The 21441-nt window shown below is 36.5% G+C and overlaps 4 protein-coding genes and 1 pseudogene across 9 annotated transcripts; 2 read left to right on the top strand and 3 right to left on the bottom strand.

Moving 5' to 3' along the window:
* Window positions 1–2685: 2685 nt before the first annotated feature.
* LOC148297415 (uncharacterized) lies at window positions 2686–4864 on the bottom strand. The gene is made up of 2 exons (XM_088246926.1): window positions 4772–4864; window positions 2686–2874 (listed from the first exon to the last, which is right to left on the bottom strand). The coding sequence occupies exons 1-2, from the start codon at window positions 4862–4864 to the stop codon at window positions 2686–2688; spliced, it is 282 nt and encodes a 93-aa protein (XP_088103052.1).
* Window positions 4865–7873: 3009 nt separating this feature from the next.
* LOC110748894 (voltage-gated hydrogen channel-like protein) lies at window positions 7874–8893 on the bottom strand. The gene has a single exon (XM_021948867.2). The coding sequence runs from the start codon at window positions 8868–8870 to the stop codon at window positions 8112–8114; it is 759 nt and encodes a 252-aa protein (XP_021804559.2). The 5' UTR covers window positions 8871–8893; the 3' UTR covers window positions 7874–8111.
* A 531-nt stretch (window positions 8894–9424) lies between these two features.
* Window positions 9425–13099, top strand: LOC110746644 (uncharacterized). Of its 6 annotated transcripts, XM_021947035.2 has the most exons (8): window positions 9458–9608; window positions 10107–10247; window positions 10527–10648; window positions 10816–10954; window positions 11038–11099; window positions 11175–11373; window positions 12016–12128; window positions 12586–13099. In XM_021947035.2, exons 2-7 carry the CDS (start codon window positions 10187–10189, stop codon window positions 12117–12119), a joined length of 687 nt encoding a protein of 228 aa, XP_021802727.2. In that variant the 5' UTR covers window positions 9458–9608; window positions 10107–10186; the 3' UTR covers window positions 12120–12128; window positions 12586–13099. The 6 variants fall into 6 exon arrangements, with proteins under 6 accessions (XP_088103821.1, XP_021802727.2, XP_021802602.2 ...); XM_021946910.2 differs by lacking the exon at window positions 12586–13099 and having other exon boundaries at window positions 12016–12404; XM_021947084.2 differs by lacking the exon at window positions 12586–13099 and having other exon boundaries at window positions 9469–9608; window positions 9754–10247; window positions 12016–12404.
* A 1760-nt stretch (window positions 13100–14859) lies between these two features.
* Window positions 14860–17950, top strand: LOC110746462 (putative aldo-keto reductase 2). The gene is made up of 5 exons (XM_021946721.2): window positions 14860–15075; window positions 15485–15685; window positions 16802–16974; window positions 17053–17155; window positions 17404–17950. The coding sequence occupies exons 1-5, from the start codon at window positions 14860–14862 to the stop codon at window positions 17740–17742; spliced, it is 1032 nt and encodes a 343-aa protein (XP_021802413.2). The 3' UTR covers window positions 17743–17950.
* Window positions 17951–19460: 1510 nt separating this feature from the next.
* Window positions 19461–21206, bottom strand: LOC148297414 (uncharacterized; annotated as a pseudogene).
* Between the last annotated feature and the right edge of the window lie 235 nt (window positions 21207–21441).

Genomic DNA, 21441 nt, shown 5'->3' with positions numbered 1-21441 from the left:
GGAGGTTCTCTAAGCTTGTAAACACACCCCAAGGGGGGGAGCTCTCAAACACTTCTCTAGAGCTCCCTTCCCTTCTCTCCCTCAAATTCTCTTAGTTTTCCTTTCTAGTTCTCAATTCTAGCTTTCTTTAATGTTTTCTTAGTTGTAATTTATTTTTCTTGTAATGTACATTCTTTCTTAAGTATTCAAGTTTAATTAGTTTCCAAGTTTCAATTATGGTTTTTGTTCTTATTCATTATGCTTATAAGTTAATATGCTAGTTTGAATGATTGATCACCATTTAGGCTTGCATGTTAGCTATCTTGGTTTGAATTAAGAGTAGACACCATGCTTTAATTCGAATTGAACTATGAATAGGAAGAGTATGTATGGACATTCGACAACAGGGATTAGATACATGCTTGGTTGTTTAAAATGTTCTTCTATGCTTAATGGGTTCCTAATGCTTAATTTTAGGTTAGACAACAAATGATCAAATTAGGGAATTAGGAACACAAGGTTATGACCACACACCATGGCTTAATCATACTTTAGCTAGAATCAATCCATTAATCTAAATTAAACTTGGGAACTTATTTGCTTGAGTTACTTATTTCTTTCTTCCTTGTTTTATGTTCTTTGTTTTTGTTTCTATTTTGTGTAGGGAAACTAAATTGGATCATTCAATCACCAATCCCTGTGGAATCGACCTCGCACTTACATATGCTATACTACCAACGGTTCGTGCACTTGCGAGTATCACAAGTTGAGGATGCAGCTTAATCCATTTTGGTGCAGCTGTATCTACACAACAGAAGGCTAAGAGATACAAAAGCCAAAGAAACCGAGTAAGGAAGCTTAAAGGAACAAACTAAGATGTGATACCACATGAACAAGAGAACATGAATCTCCTATAAAGGTAAAGGCATCAAACAATATGAAACTATGATTAAATCTTACATTGATCCTCGAAACTTAAACTATCTTACTTTACTCCCTTAAATGATAGAACTAATAATATTGTACATTGCATGTTAACACAATACTAATTCACACACAAAAATAAATATTTGGATCGGACTTAATGAGTTGTGTTAAAAACGAGTCGACCCATTAGCCACCCCTTAAGCTAACGGGTTTACGTTATCTATGGACAAATACCTATTATCCACCCAAGAGTAACCGTTATTCACCCGTTCGCGAGTACCCATTTGGAACTAAAACAAAAAACCAAACACTAGCTCAATGTTGGGCCATGACAACCACAACTTTTATTGAGGGATTGTATAGGTGTCGCACGGGGAGAAAGATTATCCTTTTCCCACATAGCGTGATTCAGCTCTTGGTCGTGGTGATGAGCCGAACACACCATATCCTACTTGAAGGGCCCTAGAACTTATGTGCAGCGATGGGGTCTATTTGGAGAAGGATTGGCCTTTTTCAGCCAAAAGACCAAGAAATGTTCAAACACTAAACCATTACTTTGTAACTTATGAAAAGTGTCAATTCATACATTTTCTTCCTTTTTTTCTCTTCCTTCCAGTATTTTGCAAAGAGGATTTACCTCAATGGTTTTCAAACCATACATGGAGAAAAAGCCATCCAAAAGGCACTCGATAAGAAGCTGCCAGTGCGGTGCTGCGTAGCTGCCCATGAATCATTTGCGTCTTACACACGGTTGAGTTATGTTAATGATTATGCCTACATAATAAGTTAAAATAAATATTCCAAACACAAAAAATGACTAATTATATACCCAAAAAGTACACAAAAAATATCCAAAACTCATATACAAACCTGAATCCTATAGGTTCTCATTCTGGTTGCTTATGCAAATTCTATTTAACTCCAGGGTATCTTGGACACCCAAGAATTCTATGGAAAGACATGCCTGACATGTGGGGAAGATGTTTGGAGTTGGTGCCATAATTGTGGATACGGTGAGGGATTCCACGTGATGTGTCTAACTAGCCATGGAATATTTAAGGGAAAACAATACTGGAGAGCCCTGAATTCTGGATGAGAAACTTATGGAGAAAAAGGATTTGTAAGAATATGCAAGGGTAAAAATGTGTAGGGCATTGGAAATGTTGCATGGATTCCACTTCCTAGATACTAGTCAGCCTATCTACTTTTACTTATGTTTTTGTAATAAGAGACGATACAAAGATCACAATGTGCTGGGCATTGGAGATGTCGCATGGAGTCCACTTCCTAGACACTAGTCAACCTATCTACTATTACTTATGTTTTTGTAATAAGAGACGATAGTAAGATCACAATGTGCTGGGCATTGGAGATTAGTAAGTTGTTTTGATGTAGCTCCTTGTTCTATGAATGATTCCAATATTGTACCTCTTGCCAATTTCACCGTGAAAGAGTACAACAAGGAAATGGTTTGAACATAACATAACTGTTGCAATTTTTTGAAATAATCATTAATATTTTACAAATTGTAGTGGTTTTTTGTTTTTGTTTGTATTAATGTTTAATTGTTTGAATTCTACATAATGTTCTCCGTTCTATTTTAAATTGCTCAACTGCAACTTGTGAGAGTTTTATGGGCATGGCGCAAACGTTGTGGTCATCATTATTTTCTGAACTTAGAGGCAGTTGATGAGGGGGTGTGGTTAACGTTTTCCAAGCATTGATTTTTGTATGTAGCCACGAAAGGGAGCTATAATTGTTTGGTCTTCTTAATGTTGATTACACAAGTTTGTTAAAACTAATTTTTAATGATAGTTTACTATTGCCACAACCATGGTATAATTCAATTTCACCCTCCTCAACCAAACGATAGAAGTTTTTAGCATCATGGGTAGGTTCTTGGTGAGACTCTAGGCTATCAAAATCATGAACACCAAAAGCATCTTGCAACATACTTGACATATCACCCTATGTTGCATCAGGAATTCCCATTGTAGGTCTAGCCAACGACTCACCATGCGTTGTCCATGGTTTATTTGCATATATCGGGTCCATGCCGTCATAAAGGATATGGTCTAGAACAACCCCCAGTTGCTTCCAAAATCAATTACAGTAATGTCTACATTTACATTTAATATTACCTTTAAAAGCTGCAACACTTAGGCCCCATTTGGTTCACGGAACGAATTTGAGGGGAAATCACTTCCTATGACATTTCCCAAGGGATGGGAATTGGAAGATTCCTTTCCCACGTTTGGTAATATTGGGAAAGTAACTTGGAGATTTCACTTTGTTTCCTTTCCCATGTTTGGTAATGTTGGGAAAGTGTTAGTATGAAAATTGTATTGTCATTTCCCAGACTCTAGCATAGGTGGGGAATTAGTGTGTGGATATATTTTACTGGAAGTTTTGGTGCAACAAATTCAATCCCGGATTTTCAAAGTATGACTTGATCAATATGAGGAACTTGATTTCAGGTAAATCATGACATAATCATGCATTCATTATAGGATTCCTAGTTGGAGTTATTTTCAATCAAGTATTTTTATGTTAATCCTATTTTTAATAGGATTAGATTTTATCTCTTGATATTCTTTCCTAGTTGGACTCTATTTTGATTCAAGTTAAAATATTATCTTTTCCTATTATGACTTGCACGTCGAAATCAGCTCTTATTTAATTGGTCTAATTAATTTGTTTAAGTAGATATTGTTTTAAAAGATTGGCTGTAGTGGAAATCATTAGGTTTCCTCACATCTTGCATTAGTTGGCGTCATCACATAGCATCTAAATTGAATCAAAACTGATATTCATGCTTGAATAGTATTTTTGGTCTCCTGTTTGACGTTTTTAACTAGAGTTCATATTGGATCAGATTGGAAAGTCATGATTGAATAGGATTGGTGGACTCTTGTGTTTCTCTCTTACTAGAGAGAACTAGTTTTGAATAAAAGGGGTGCCTTTCTTTTCATACATGTGCTTTTTCGACATATTTGGTTTTAAAGTGAAAGCTGTTGTGCATATGTTTGAGATAAATCATCAAGTGTTCCATGTTTACTTGGTGATTTATTAAAACACTTTAATCATTCATATTGCATTCATTTGCATTGTTTGGTGACTCATACGGTTGATGGCACCAAGACCGTGGTGGTGGTTTTCCTCTGGTGAGCTTGAAGCAATTGTGACCAGTATTGTGTTCAACATAAGGAATGTCGAAGATCATCCCGTGACAGAAGTTGGGTTACGAAGAAGTTGGTAAACATTATCTAGAATGTGTCTAGGATAAGTTTGTGAGTACTTATTGTAATCATCATTCTATAGTGGATTTGTGTTGGACTAAGGAGTCCTGTGGATTTTCCCCAGATGTGGAGTTTTTACCACGTAAAATAATTCTCTGCGTGTTCCTTTATTTTATGTTCAGCACGTTTCACGATTGATAAGCTATATCAATCCTGCTACCGAAGTTTATTTTTTGTTTATTGATTATAATATAAAATTGGCCTATTCACCCCTTTCTAGGCATTTTTAGTCATCCTACAGGTAATTTCAGAAAGTAACCGGGAGATTCACTTTGTTTCATTTCCCATGTTTGTTTTGAGTATGAATGGAAAACAAAGTTTGTATAATTTTCCAATTATACCCATATTAAATCAAATAAAAAAAAGAATGCATGTAATGATACATTGAATGTTGGCTCATTTTCCCAACCTTTCCCATGAGGAGGGAAAGCAAAACCCAAGTTGAGAGGAGGGCTTCACTTTCCCCCATACTTTCCCATGTGCTAGGTAACCATTTCGCATGCCCAGATTTACCAAACATGGGAAAGCAATTGATTTCCCATCCCCAAATCTCCTTTCCCATGAACCAAATGGGGCCTTAATGAATGCCCAATGAAAGCTTGTAGACCACGCATATAGTCATCGCTCCTTCGATTTAAGAATACCCCACCTTTGTTCATGATATTGAATGATAACTAGTGACAGACACCTTAAGTTACTAGTCAAGACAATTGAAATTGCCAACATGCATGTATAGATGATCAACCAAGGAATATTATAACTCAAATACATAAACAAAATTAAAATTGGCTAATAACCATGCGTAGAAGATCACTATTGATGCTAAATTCGGAGAATTACTTTATTAACATTTATTTTTCTTCGGGAAGAAGGAGTGGCAAATTTGTCAATTAGGATTTGAATTGCATAATCCCTAAATTGAGGAAATAAATTTCCGTCAGTGTTAAGGTCTCTCCGTTGAAGTAGAAGACAATGTGGAAAAAAACACTACACACTACTCAAAACATCATTACAATATATTGATTACACAATTAATTTGACAAAAGAAATAACACACATATCTGGAGGAGAGAAGTCATTAAGCAGTCACTTAGGATATATACAAATTCAATATTCGATTATAATCTTTTACATTTTAGACTACATGTTTTGAAATAATAGTGATCGGTACAACCACCTTTAATTATAACCTACTATCAAATTTCTAAATAGGCTTTTTATCACAAATGGTCTTTGAAGTTTGCGAAATTATTACATTTGATCCTTTACATTTTTTTTGTGACATGGTTGGTCCTTAAGGTTACTACGCATACATTGAAATAGTCCATGGCATGAGATTTTGTCAAAAATTCTATTAAGTGGCCGTTTGGCATTGCTTATTTGGGGTGATAAGTGATTTTAAAAAAAATTTGGGAAGCCCAGTCCATTTGGTAACCTATGAGGAAATCACTTATTATTAAAAATTGCAGTGGGAGAAAGCAATAAAGGAAAACAGCTAATGGGCTGCTTTTAATTTATAATTATACGATAATCAGATTTGAGGAGGCGCTAGGTTTAATGAAAATTACAAAATTCCGAAAATACCCCAATATGATTTCAGGTTCTCCTTTTCATGCGTCTTCTCCTTCCCATGCTACAGAGCACTTTCTCCTCTCTTCCATTCTTCCTCCATTTTTTTTTCTTGTTGGATCAATTGAAGCGGCTGTACTCGCAACTATTATGCCAGAGGAGCCTGGGAGCTTTAAACATTATTGTGAACTGGTATTCTAATGGTGCCTTGGTCAATTATTTTTTTCTTTTTCCCTTCCCAACTGAAGTGTTCTTCATGGTGTGTGAACTGTATCACTTTGGTTGATAGGCGGGCCCAATGAATATGAGTGAATTGAAATATAGATATAATTCTGATAAACAGGGTGTAGTATTGTATAGGTAAGCACTAGTCATCTTTTAGGTTTCACTGACATTATTTTTCCTAAATTTGCTGCCAATTTCTTTTGTGTGGTTAAGATGGGTTTACTTATGGCTGTTTTGTTTCCTATAAACAAAAGCTTTTTACTCGGAATTAGGAATACATAGAACTTTCTTTAGATATTTCTTTATCCTTTTATATCATGTGCAATGTTGGTGTGCACCTTAAGATTGTTGTACTATTTTGTTTTGAATGAGAAAAGCGGTGGTGGTAAAGAATTCATGACTCATTTGCAAGTTAAAAAAAAAAAGTATTGAAGGCAATAAGAGAATGTGACTTTACTATTGGAAGGAAGTTGAGCATTTCATTGTCTTCTCTTTTAGCTTGAAATCTCCTTTCATTCATGGTTATATTTTTATGTTCTATTTATTATTGCTAGCACCTAAATATTGCAATGATTGAACAATTTTAAAGTAATACTTTATTTATTTTATGATTAAAATAATTTTTAGGTGTGAAGGTTAAAAAATAAAAATTAAATACAAGAATTATATAAGTGAAAGTGAAAATGAAATTGCTTTTCTTTTTACCAAACTGGCCCTAAATTCTTTACGCGATATGTATATAGAGCCCACATGTTCAATAAGAACACCCCCACGTGGATTTGGATTTAAAATATATATATATATATATATATATATATATATATATATATATATTTAAAATATTTGTTTTAGGGTAATGATTTCCCCACTCTCATTTTGACCACTTACACTTTTTTTTCAGTTATAAAATGGAGTGCAAGTGGACAAAATTGGAGTCGGAAAATCACCACTCTTGTTTTATGAGACCAATATTTAAAATGTTTTAAAAATTGATAAATCATTAGAAAAATAATTAAAAACCTTTAGAAAAAAATTGAAGATACCCAGCAGCCACCAGTTCCCATCCCAACCATACGCCGCAGCCACCTTGCCCCTCAACCATCTTCCCTCCTCCCCCTTCTTATGTCAATGCCGGGGTACCCAAAATTCCATACCCATGGCCAGTTTCCATATCCTTGGTTGCTATAACTTGCATGAGATCGGGGTGCCAGTTTCCGATCTCTCTCATGCAAGCTGACAAGGTTGACAAGATTGAATAAGGGCACCTACTCTGAATACCTGGCCATTTGCTTCAGCCACAATTTAATCTTTCAATCTATGTCCAAAAATTGGGGTTTTGTTGAAGAAGGAAAGAAACTTTGTGACCTCTTAGCCAATTTTTTGTATTTTGTATTTGATTTTGTTTTCCTATAGCACCACCACCCCAGATGGAGAGAGAGAGAGAGGGTCAGGGGGGCCTGTGGGGTTTAGGTCGGGGTGGAGGAGAGAGAGAGAGAGAGATAGGAGGAGGCGGAAGGGGGAGGAGGCTGGAGGGGACGCGAAAGAGTTGCCGCAGCTTTTTTCAAAAACATTTTAATTTTAATTTGCTTTTAATTTTCAATTTTTTGTGAGTTTAAATTATAAACCATTTTTAAAATAAATTTTTTATTCAAAATCCATGTGGCGTTATATAATTGGACATGTGGGCTACATATACGTGCCATGTAAGTAATTTAACAGAATTTTTGACGATACGGCATGGACCATTTTAATGATTTCACAAACCTTAGGGATCATTTGTGATTAAAAAAAGCCTTCTAAATTTTTGTGCTTAAATAATGTGAAATCAAATTAATTTTATGTGCTTGATCATAAGGATAAATTTTCACAAACACTTTTGAAATTTTTGAGGACAAACTAATAGAAATTGTCTCTACATGTCTCAGCTTTGACTTAGATAAATACCTAATTGTGTCTAGTCCCATTATCGTTACGCAATTATGTTGTGAGTGTGTTGGATCGTCCCGTTATAAAAATATGCTCGTAATTATCCTATCCTTTCAAATAATTTAAACAATGGTAAATTCCTTATACTATGATAACTGTTGATCATAAGGTGAAGCATTGTGATGACTAGTGAGTAGAATATTGATCTAAATCTTCCTGGAGCTTCTCGATAATCTTGTCCTGCTCACTAATGGTCTCTACGAGTCTCTTGTTCTCTTCTCTCAGCATCTCAAACTGGCAAACAACACTTTGAATCTGCGCTTCAATGGCCTCATCGCTCAACTCAAAAGCACTCTCCACAACCCTGACAACACGCCACAAACTCACCACAACAAGCAGCCCCCCTCCTTTCCTCTCGAAAAAAGCTTCTAAAACCAGCGCACCCATCAAAACAACGCTGTCAATAACATAACCGGGACGCCGCAGGAGAAACGTACGCATGCCAAGCCCCACAGCTTGAGCCACCATCTTTGCCGAAAGCAGGGCGAGGATAGCAATGCCCACCCAATGGTACCAAATTTCTGGTGTGGTCTTTTTGTTCTTGTTTGGTGAGTTGTTGCACTTGGTTAGCAAAGATGAGGATAGTTCAAGGATGGTGAGGATGAGATCTACAATGAGGAGGGAGATAGAAATTGCATGGATTGGTGTGGACTCCAGAAAATTGGCCAAGTGGGTTCTCCATGGAGCTAAATTAAGGTTTTGAAATTGTGTGGAATTATTATTATCAAACCAAAAAAACCTGTGCCATTGTTGCCTTCTATGCCAGCTCCTCGTGAGGCTTTGGATTGAGGCTTCAATGGATTCAATAGAAAATGAGTTGGTTGTGGTGGTGGTTGTGGGAGGCCCAGGTTGTTGAATTTGAATCTGAGATGAGGCAATTTTCATTATTGGTTTTGGAAATTTGGAGTTTTAAGTTTGTGGTTTTGGTTTTTTTGGGTTTGATTTGGTGCTTTTATGTCTGAAGTGCAAGCTTGGAGTTGATGATATGCTTTGGAGTCACGTTGAATGAAAATCATGCTGTGCAGTGCAGTTGTATTGCATCATTGCATGTCACTATTGGAGATGCGTTAAGCATCACATCAAAGCAACCTCCTCACCTTTTTTGTATATACTATTTCTGCTTTTTTTTATTTTTTATTTTAAATTTATTTTAATTTTAAAAATTTAAAGATTCAATATTATAATAAATATAGGAGCCCAAATTTAAATATAAAAAAACATATATGAAATGAATTTTAGAAACACATTCAAAACTCAGTTACAATATAACAAAAAGTTTTTAACTTCTTTTAAATTATAAAACTGTCATTGATTTCTTAAAACAAACCTAACCCCAAAACTTCATAAAAATGCCTATAAATATTTTCATACGTGACTAAGTTTGATTGGGCGTGTACACTGCTACCATAGGTGCGCACACACAGGATCACACGGAACAAAAAAAAGACACTGGAATGACTGAGGTTTTTTTGTCTTTGTTTTCCTCTCTTCCATTTCGTTTCTTCTTCGTTCCTTCATACACCGCTGCCCTCTTCCAAACCTCTCTCTCAGTCTCAACCATCACGTTACGCCTCTCTGCCGCCGCTCTTCTCTCAGCCTCTCTCAGTCGCCGCCGTCACGCAGGTCAGATTCTCTGTCTCTGTCTCTTTTTTCTTCTTTTTTTCCCCAATTCGATATTCAGCTCCTCTTCAATTCTGTGATAGAGTTTTGCATCTGTTTAGGTATTTAGGTTTTGATTGTGTGTGCATCTATTTGGCTATATTCACAGCAAACCAATTTGTTGGACTGCCACATTAGAGGATTGAATGGCTGGACAATCCAAAATATCTACACTTTGGTGCCAGATATCTATCTATTCACCTGCGATAGGCATGCCTAGCTTTCATTAAAAAACCACCCAAAAAAAATATTTATTTAATTTTTCTTTTTCTTTTGAAACTTGGAATTTAAAAGTGTCAAAATTCTATTTGTTGTGAGATACCTCCTTGTTTCCCATCCCATGTGTTGCAAGTAAAAATAAGAAACCCTTTCTCAACAATTCTTCTTCTTTCTCCCAATAGTTTCCCAATCCCGTATTTTCCCGGTGAATCAAAGCCTCCTTCTCCATTGAAACACATGCAGAGCTCAAACTTAAAACTCCCAAACAGCAAATCAGGAAAGAACGCTACCCAGACAAATCGTTTTATACAGTAAGGCGCAAAATGTTTGGTATTTCGTACGGAGAGCTCTTCCTCTTGATCGGAGCTACAGCTGCTCTAGTCGGTATACGCCCAATCTCTCTCTCTCTCTCTCTTTATTGTTTATCTCAAAAGAAAAATGATTTATACTCCAATTTTTCTCTCAATCTTTTTCTGACTTAGGCATGGGATGGAACCTAAATGTTTGGGTACCCATGTGAGAGAGTTGGGCTGTTATAGCATTTTCATTGTCAGCATTGGTTCAGAATTTTTCTTTGCCAAGGTCAAAAATTGGGTAATTTTATTGGAAATATTGACTGAAAAATTGAACTGGGTTTGATGTTTAATGGGTTGTAAATTGTAGGACCGAAGGATTTGCCTAGAATTGCTAGAACAGCAGGGAGGTTAGCGGGTCGGTCAATCGGGTATGTTCAGTTAGCTAGAGGCCAATTCGATAATGTTATGCAGCAGTCTCAAGCCCGCCAGGTACATTTTTGTAATTACTTAATTAATGATAATTTGATAATTATCATTCTATCGTCAATTCTTTGTGAGCTAACATGCATTGTGCACAATTGGGTAATGATTAGAATTTCAATGTCCTTGAACCAAATGATTTATCTGTTCATTTATGCCCCGTGCTTGACCTTTAGGTTCATAAAGAACTTCAAGATGCACTTGCACAACTAGAGTCGATTCGTTATGAAGTCCGGAGTATATCACTTATGAATCCCGGTCCTATGGCTCGAAGGCTGATGGATAATCCTCAAGACCCGGCTCCTCTGAGTGATGGTAGTATTCTTAGCAGCCATACATTGCTGCCAAGTAATGTTTTGCTTCTCTCCTAACTACCAGTTTATATGTTTTCTTTTTAGGGGCCAACAGTTCACTTGAGAAGCCTAAGGAGGAGCTGAAGTCAAGAAATACTGTGGCGAAGGTTTGAATAACACATTTCTTCGTATAAATGGCCCATGTTGCATCATCTTGAATTCCTTATACATATCTTTGACAGGATGATACTTTCAGAACCTCAGACTCACCTAATTTGCATAGTCAAGCAACTGCGTATGCAAAGTTGGCTGAATCTGAGGCTGTGAAGACTGGCTCTTTGAAGAGCAGTGCAGAACAAGAAAACCTTAAAGATGAAAGTGGTCTTTTCACTGTCCTCCCAATTTCAGCTGAAAGCACTGGGATGCTACCAAATCGCAAAGGTTATAATCTTCTGAGTTACGACACTTAATGATGTTATCATTTAGTTTACTTTGTTGTCTCAACTTGGGAACTCTGCTGGGAGCTGCCAGGAATGGACATTTCCTTTTCATTATCTTGAGGAACAACAAATATTTAAATTTTCTCAAGTACACTACTTAATTTTCTGTACTGCCCTCATTATCTTTGATTATAGAGGTCATGAATGCGTGTGCTGCACATATATTATGGTTTTCATATCAATGTTGTCTTTACTAGCCATTTTTTACATGTACCTCTGTATAATTGGTCAACAAAGGTGTCATTCATGCTCTTAGTCTAGTTGTGTATGATTTCCCCTATATAATTGGTTTCTATCGAAGGTAACTGTATCTGGATTGTTGAGGCTTCACTTGGTGAGCTATTGGCTTAAACATGTCATAGGAATACTCTTGAAATAATGTTTGGAAATACAATCCTTGATTGCACAGTATGAAAACTCTTGCACATTAAATTATTTCTATAAACCTATGTTCTGACACACACAAATATTGTTCCAATGTATAACTGAACATGCCACAACTTTTCCAGAGAATTCGCAAATAGTTTTGCTTTTCATCTTAGATATATATGTCCAAATAAATAACCAGTGGTTGTGATGGCAGAGAATGTTAAGGGATCAGACATTGTGTTGGAAGCAATAGTTGAAGCAGAGGTAGCACGTAATGCCAAAGATTTCTTTTCACAGCCCGAAAACCAAATACAGTGAACTGGAAAGGTGACGATACTTTTATTTATTTATTTATAATCTTCATCACTCTGTTTATAATTGGGTATGTTTAGTATTAAATAACAAATGCATAAGTGAAGAAGATTTATGTTAGGGGAACTTTTCGTTTTGTTGATCATAAAATCGAACAAGGTTTATGTTACTATTCGAAGATGTAAAACTACTGGAGATCCTTAAGATCTTTTTTTCTTCTTGCATTGGGACCAATGAGAATTGTTATATTGAGCAGTTTATTGTGATGGACAAATTTGTTCACATTTTTAACTGGTTGGTGTATTAATATGTGGGGATGTTTAGGGTGTAGGGGGTAAGGGCGGGATAATATGTGTGAGCCAATTTGTTTTTGGCTATGCATATCAACACATGCTAGTTTTACAATGCTAGCTCAATTGCTGGCATTATTTGCTGGTGAAAATGCAACATGATTGGCTTCAATTTCCCTTAGGTGGTGTTTGATTCAAAGGAATTAATTGCAATGGAATGCAATCATTGCCATTGAAAGCTCCATTACAATGTTCGTTTTGGCAATATGACTCTTGAAAGCCCATTCCTATAACTGTTGGTGGACCATTTCCAAAATAAAATGGGTGGAAAGCCCGTTCGAACATGACGCCCATTGGATGCCGACACCTCAAGCTCTAGGAGTTCCCTTCCATGGTTTTCAGTTCTGGGTCTCTCACCTCGAGCTCAACCAGTTCACTTTCATGGGTTCCCATTTGAATTTTGAAGACCTGATCAACAGGATTCTGTCATCAACACTCTGAAACCAATCTATAGATTTGAGTCTATAATTCTTGTTCTGTTGCAGAGAAGTCTTTGATCAAGCATGTATATCATCCCTGTAAAGAACACCAATATGGCAATATCATATCGAGTTATTAATGCAATCTACAAATTTGACATTCCTATGTAGAAATAATGAAGATATTATAAACTGTAATATGATATGATTTGTCACATTTTATGGCCGTGATCCGTTTCTGAATGCCTTTTATCTTATTCCTTGGATTTTTTTAGAGCTATACAATAAAGCGGGAAAGCAGTAATAATTCAAAGTCCATAATTGCACTACATTTCACTCTTATTTAAATAATGGTTAATTACACTTTCCACCATTCTGATTTCGATCCGTTAACAGTTTAGTCCCTCTTTTTTTATTTTATTTAAATAAATAAATATAAATGACAACAGCAACCTTAAATTTACAAATTGTCACACCATTGATCCCTTCTTCTATCTTACTATAAAGTCACACGTTATTCTAGTGAGTCCATGTTTTTCTTACATTACATAAAAACCAAGTCAATGTCAGATGAATTAAAATATGCCATATCGACAATAAGTAAGAGTACTTTTCACAAGCCATTAGGGTATAACTCAGTTAATTAAGCTCTTCCACCTCCACTCATGTGAGGATAGACCCCAGACACCCAATGAATTTGTCCAAACCCCTCTTCCTCAATGGCTTATACTAAAAAATTTCTTTTAAAGAAACCTTAATTTTTTGTGTATATAGAGTATGGGTGGGCATGCAAACCAAAAAATCGAAAAACTGAGCCGAATTGGGAAAAAAAACAAATTGGGTTGACCAAAAATCGAATTGAGTTGATCAAAAATTGGACCAAACCAGTTTTATTCGGTTCCAATTTAGGTTCTTCTAGTGAAAAAAGGGGACCGGATGTGTATTTTTAATAAAATATTTAACCCCAATACTAAACTTCTAAACCCATAACTAATGTATCCCCAAGCTCAACACCAAATCACCTCTATTTTCTAGGCCCAATCACCTCTCTTTGTATAAAATTGGACCATTTCTGAATTTTTAATCCCCAAAAAGTAAAATTTTAATTGGGTTTTGTACCAAAACAAAAAAGTTTAAAAAATGTATTAAAAAAAAAAAAAAGGATCCAAAATCAGAAATCCAACCGACTTATGGGCAAATTGGATTGAATAATTTTTTTTTGTTAGAATCAGAAAGAATGAACAGTGTTGGTTTCCATTTGGGGTGAGAACCGGAGCAAAAAATTGTTCTGCCATATGTCACTTGAGAAATAGAAGTTACGGACAGACAATGATCTCTAGTTGTAGTTTTAAATGATTTTGTGCTTCTTTTTTTGGGGAGAAAATTTTTGTTCAATTTTTCTAAGACAATCACATTGTTGTCTAATTTTATTTTATAGGAAGACAACGACATTGTCAGAGGAGAGGAGGCACTAAACTACAAGAGTGCAAAATGTCATCTAGGCTTAAATTTACGCTCCAAAGTCAAATAACTTTGTTTCACTTGTTTCCTTCCCATCTTGACCCGCTGCTGCCTTCGCCAGACTGAAAGAACATTCCTCTCTCTCTCTCTCTCTCTTTTCGCGCGTCATTGCGCTATTGGCAGGGAATAATCCTTCGTCAGGCTGAAAGCACATTCCACTCTCTCCCCGTTCGGAATGCTCAATAACATCAATGCAAACGCACGCCCTTACGCAATCCAATTTCCCTTTTGGCTTCACCTACCACTCCACATCCCCAACTCTACTGTTTGTGCTCATTGATTTACCCAACTGCCATTGCCCATTGTTGCTCAGATAGAGATATCTTTATATCTTTATATCTTTATATCCACTTTCTTTTTATCTTTATATATAAAAACTAGTGAGAAGCAAGATGCATTATCAGTCCTTCACTTTGTTGCTTCAGTTCAGAAAACACAGAAAACCACAGTTCCAAAATGGCAGGAGGAGTGAGGAGGATCAAGTTGGGTTCACAGGGCCTTGAGGTCTCGGCTCAAGGCCTGGGCTGTCTGGGCATGTCTGCCTGTTATGGCCCTCCCAAGCCCGACGCAGACATGATCAGTCTCATCCACCATGCCATTGACTCCGGCGTCACTTTCCTCGACACATCTGACATCTACGGTCCCTTCACCAACGAAATTCTGCTTGGCAAGGTACCCCACTAACCTTGACTTTGCTTCTTAGTAATCGCTCTTAATTTGTATCAATTGCCTTTGGGTTTGTTTGGGATTTCAAATTGGATGACTTGATGATGAAATGAATTGGGTTCTGTTCACTCTTGTTCTTGTCTTTAAGTTACTAAATCAAGCACAAGCACTGAGAGAGACAATAATTTGTAAAATTGCTTTATGGGTTCTGTTGTATTGTTGAATGGGATGAACTAATGATGAAGTGAATTGGGTTGTGTTCACTATTGTTCCTGTATTTAAGTTACTAAGCCAAGCACAAGGACTGAGAGAGACAATGATACACATAATTGCTTTTTGGGTTTTGTTTAAATTGTTTAATTGATTGTAATTGATGATGAAGTGAATTGGATTTTGTTGGATTGATGAGGAACAGGCTCTGAAGGGTGGGGTACGGGAGAAGGTTGAATTGGCCACCAAGTTTGGTATCAGTTTTGCTGATAACAAGAGCGAGATTCGAGGTGACCCTGCCTATGTGAGAGCTGCTATTGAGGGTAGTTTGAAGCGCCTTGGTGTTGATTCTGTTGATCTCTATTATCAGCATCGGATTGATACTTGCGTCCCCATTGAAGTCACAGTTTGTTTTCTTCTCTCTTGAATTTTGATCTCTTTTTAATTACAATCGCAGAACAATTGGGTTGATACTTCATATGATAATATAGTTTCCATAATCCATTGAATTGAGAAAACAAGAAATGTGTGTTTAGTAAGAATGGTGCTCGAGGGGGACTAATTAAAATTAGTAACTACGCATCTGCCAGTCTATTGAAGTCATGGTTATTCAAAGATCTACAACATCTTCTATCATTTTATTAGTTCACAATTTTATCAATTCCACATTCAAATTCGCTTGTGTTCTACGAAGTAGAAGTATGGTTTGACCACATCTCTTTTTGATTGGAACCCCATTTTTAGTTCCATTTTCTAAACTAAGTTGTGTTGAGTTGTTCAAGCGTGAAAAGGTTGTCATTGATGAGTGTAGGGAGATTCTCCAATAAGTATTTAAGTTAAGTATTGGTTACATGCTTCTAATCTTGGCCGTTGGATTGCATCTAAGAGACTACCAACATATTTAATGAAGGCAATCCAACGGCCAAGATTAGAAGATGTAACCAATCCTTAACATAAAATGCTTATTGGAGAATCTCCCGATGAGTGTATTTTCATATCTCTAAGCGTCAAGTGACGATGAACTAGTTATAAAAGTTTGAATTACTCTTATTTATTTATCAACAATTTCAGATGATGGTTTGTGTAAATCTTCTTACTGATTTTAACTGAAAAATATTTCATCTTGATTTTTTCTTTGTTTGACCCTCAGTTATTATCTTTATCATATGTCTGAACTTTGCACTGGATATAGGAGAAATTTGTATTTTTTACCTCTAGTGCCCAGATCTTTTAAATTTTGAATCTTGAATTAAGCAAGTGTGTTTGGAGATTTGTGAACCACCATTTGGTTAACATGATTGAGCACTAGGTTCTTTTGTATCTATTTAAGTGCATATATCGTATCTAAATTAGTCAAATTACACAAACTTTAGCATAAATTTCTTGTAGGCTGTAGCTATGTTACTTTCCTTATATACTTGACTGTTAGTATTATTCTTTTTTGTACTGGCATGTATCATGATTCACTTATTTTGAGAAATGCATGTCATTCCTTAAATTCCTTTATCATGTCATTTACAAGGTTGGGGAACTCAAGAAACTAGTTGAAGAAGGTAAGGTAAAGTACATTGGCCTATCCGAGGCCTCTGCTTCTACAATAAGAAGAGCACACGCTGTTCATCCAATAACAGCTGTGCAGTTGGAGTGGTCGTTGTGGTCAAGAGATGTGGAGGAAGATATAATTCCTACTTGCCGGTGAGTCTTAATGGAACTAACTGATTTGTTTATAAAGTAGGTAAAATTTCATGCTAATCTCATTTTCGATTTTCCCAGGGAACTTGGCATCGGCATTGTTGCATACAGTCCTCTAGGAAGAGGATTCTTCTCATCAGGAGCTAACTTGATCGAAAATCTTCCCAACGATGATTTCCGAAAGGTATGTTGATATGCCAAATAGATATTTATTTTCAAGTGCACAAGTGCATGCACATTAGAGAAAATTAGTAGCATTGTGAATGTCCTTCTATCTCCTAGAAAGTCCTCAAATTAGTAATTGATCTCACAAGTTTTAGTAATCTCTCCTAGCAGGCGAGAACTCTCCTATCAGGGCCTTTGAATTGTGCCTCCTCTTTATCATATCATTTTCATAAAGTCATTTAACCTTGATTACTTTGTTGGCTGCAGTCTCTACCCAGGTTCCAAGCCGAAAACCTAGAGCATAATAAAGCAATATTTGAGCGGGTTAGTGATCTTGCAGCAAGGAAGGGGTGCACCCCATCGCAACTAGCACTGGCCTGGGTTCATCACCAAGGAAACGATGTGTGTCCGATACCCGGAACCACCAAGATTGAGAATTTTAACCAGAACATTGGTGCTCTCTCTGTGAAACTGACACCAGAAGAACTGGCTGAGCTTGAATCTTTTGCTTCTGCTGATGCCGTTAAAGGTGACAGATATCAGAATGACTTTAGTACTTGGAAGAACTCTGAAACTCCTCCAGTGTCTTCATGGAAAGCCACATGAGCAATTGCCTTTTGTCATGTCATAATGCTTCTTTGTACCTCATGAGCTTTGTGAGTTTCCTTACCGTTATGAGAATAAGTAGTTCATGTGAAGTGGTATGTAATGACTGACTTTGAGACGTTCGACATTTTGTACGCAGATTTCATCACGTTTTATGAGTATCCAAAAGTATGAAATAATCTGGGGTCAAGCGAAGTTTTTCATTTTATTTCTTTGACTTAATTTTCTTTGTCACTAGCAATTTTTAAGAGATTACAACAAAGAATGACATTGCCTGCCACGAAACCAGAACTAGGGTTTTGCTTTCTAATTTTTCGTGTGGGTTGAAACATACATTTAGTGTCTATATTGTATGGTTCTTTTTCAAATAAATGGGGAAGACAAGTAGATTGTCAAACTCTTCCACTCTCTTCTTAGCTCCAGGACCTCCTTCATCCCCCTTTCCCGATCCTTAAGATCCAGCTACCTGTGTCTTGGAACTAACTGAACATCATTTCCCTTGGCAGTAACAACATTTCTATTAGAAGCAGCAACCATTCCTTTCGAAGCATCAACATTTCCTTTAGGACCCTCAACATTTTCGTTCACCATTTTTTTTTTTTTTCTATTTTGACAATACGATATTTGAACTATTCTAATGTATGAGGAGGGGATTGGATGTGATTAGGGGATCGGATGTGGGTGTAAGGAACGGGTACCCTGTTTTGCGCGATTAACCTAACTCTGTACTATGGGCCCAATTTCGGTTCAACTTGATTGAATCTTTCGACCTGATCATAAAAGGGTTGGCATAGTAATGATTGGGTCTTGGGTTCAAAAAATCATAAACCGCTATGTACATGTTGGGTTACGAATTGGAACCAAGATTTAAGAGTGGACATAATTTTGGGTTAACCTGATCGAACTGCCTAACCCAATCACAAAAGAGTTGAGTTGAGTTGGATTGGCCGGCCTGATAATAAGCGGGTCTTGTATCCAAAAAATCATAAACCGCTATGTTTGTGTTGGATTATGGATTAGGACCAAAACCAACCCAACCCGTGCTGACATTTGCCCACGATGTGTCACCCAACTAAACGCCCAATCCTAATGCCCCCCTCTGTCACTGGCAAGTCCCCGTCCCTCTCTCTCTCTTCTCTCTTCCCTCATCCCTCTCTGTAAAGTAGTATAAATTATTCCCAGAGGACCAAACCGAATAAATCATGACGACAAGAATATGTTCCCCAAATATTAATAGAAAGGGAAATTTGTACAAATACCACCTAGACTATCCATTAGGGGCATGTGCATTTACCACATAATTAAAAAAAATTAGCTATTTACCACCGATACTTCACTTTTAGTGCTAATGTACCACCTTCCTCAGCTACATTTAAATTTTCTCTTAGATGTGGGCTTGTTTTTAATTTTTTAATTTTTTAAATACATCTATCTATATATATAAAGCAAAAGGTAAAGAATGGTAAAATATTCAAAATACTAGAAAATGTCCTTGGTTAATGCAAACATTAAGAATTGAAATTATTAATTAAATGAGAATAATATGGTAAATTCATACTTTTTCATATTAAAAAAAAGAAAAATTAGATAATGGATCCTATTTTTATGGAACACAACTACCCATTATCTTTTTTAATTCTAAAAAATGAGCTAAGCTCTAATAAAATTGGAACAACTTCCGTGGAGAGGGCACAACGTACACCAATTGGAAGTAAGTACTACATAATGATATGACAGTCATGACTCTTTATCCCCACAAGTATATTCTCTTTCTCTCTCACACATCTAGCAATATTAGATGAAAACCCATCTGGAAGCCTAATTGATGCTAGTACTTTGCACAATAACGTTTTCTCATTTTTTGTAAGTGTAAATGTTGTACCACAATCAATACGTTCCCCAATAGTCTTATGGTGAAATTTCTCCTTAATATTAAGCTCCTTAAGGTCCAATCGGGCATTAAGTGAATCTTTGTTCTTTTAGTCCATTCCCAATAAAGTTCCAAGGACATTCTCAGTAACATTTTTCTCGATGTGCATGACATCGAGATTGTGTCGTATAAGAAGATCCTTCCAATAAGGTAGATAAAAGAAATATGCTTCTTTTTTTTTTTTTTTTCCAAGGACTAACACAAACATCCTTTGTACTACCTCTCTTACGCTTAGTTTGTATTTGCTTCCCCATTCCAAATTGCCACCTCAACCCACTTAGTGAAGCCAAATATTGTGCACCTAACATAACAATAAGGGGTAACCATGACTTAGTGTGCCCATTGAAAGAACGAGTATATGTCCAATACTTATGAACGATCGGCAGCCATCAACGGTGTCCCAAGTGTCCCAAGTAACAAATTTTTTTGCCATGCTTCAACCTCGAAGAGTCGGTGCCATATGCACAATTTGGGCGTGCTTTCTTCCCTTCAGTGCTCCAACTGAAAAGTATGTCATATGCAGGGAAGTCATTGATTATCCACATCACAGTAGCACTCATAATAAATGTCTCTTTCTTGAAAGCATCAAAAGTCTGTAACCCATGTACCCACAAAGTTTTCAACTCATCGATCAAAAGTTGAAGATAAACATCTATATAATTACTAGGTGCTTTTGGACCAGGGATAAGCAATGAGAGCATAAGATAAGGTTGTTTCATACATAACCACGATGGAAGATTGTAGAGTGTCATTACAACTGGTCAAGTACTATATTATAGGTTCATCAAACCAAAAGGATTAAACCCAGCAAAAGCCAAACCAAAACGAACATTGCATGACTCAGAACCAAATTCAGGGTATATGGTGTCTAACTTTTCCCAAGCGGGTGTGAGCAGGACACCAAAGGACCCCATTTTTCCAGTCTAAGTTCAGCATGCCATACCATTGACTCAACAGTATGTCGTGACATGTAAAGACGTTGTAGTCATGGTCATAATGTTAAGTACTGTAACACGTTATTTGCTACTTTTAGGGTTGTAACACTTTTAGAACCAACACTAAATTTATATCGACTAGCCCCACACACCTTACAACTTGTATCTTTGACATGACCCTTCCAATGTAACATGCAATGATTCTCGCATGCATCAATTTTTTCATAACTCAATCCCAAGTCAGTAATGATCTTTTTTGCCTTAAAAAATGAAGAAGGCAAAGTCTCCCCCTTGGGCAAAAGCTTCTTTAGATAGGCCAAAAGGGTTGGCATAGAGGTATCTGACCAGCCACTCAAACACTTGATTTGATAGAGCCCAACCAAGAATGATAGTTTACTATTGTCACAACCAGGGTATAATTCAATTTCACCCTTCTCAACCAAACGATAGAAGTTTTTAGCATCATGGGTAGGTTCTTGGTGAGACTCTAGGCCATCAAACCCATGAACACCAAAAGCATCCTGCAACATAGTTGACATATCACCCTGTGTTGCATCAAGAATTTCCGTTGCTGGTCTAGCCAACGACTCACCATGCATCGTCCATGGTTTATTTGCATATATCGGATCCATGCCGCCATAAAGGATATGGTCTAGAACCACCCCCGGTTGCTTCCAAAATCGATTACAGCAATGTCTACATTTTCATTTAATATTATCTTCAAAAGCTTCAAAAGCTACATTTTCCATTCGTTTAAAATACGGATGTTTTTTTTTATTTAAAATTTATAAAAATCAAATAGATACTTTCATAGAAAGCCCAAAACAGGCAAAC

The sequence above is a fragment of the Prunus avium genome, chromosome 1 (genome assembly GCF_965620075.1).
Source record: "Prunus avium chromosome 1, drPruAviu1.hap1.1, whole genome shotgun sequence".
Classification (NCBI taxonomy): Eukaryota; Viridiplantae; Streptophyta; class Magnoliopsida; order Rosales; family Rosaceae; genus Prunus; species Prunus avium.
Note: the sequence above shows the minus strand (reverse complement) of the source record. Positions and strands in the feature narration are given on the sequence as shown.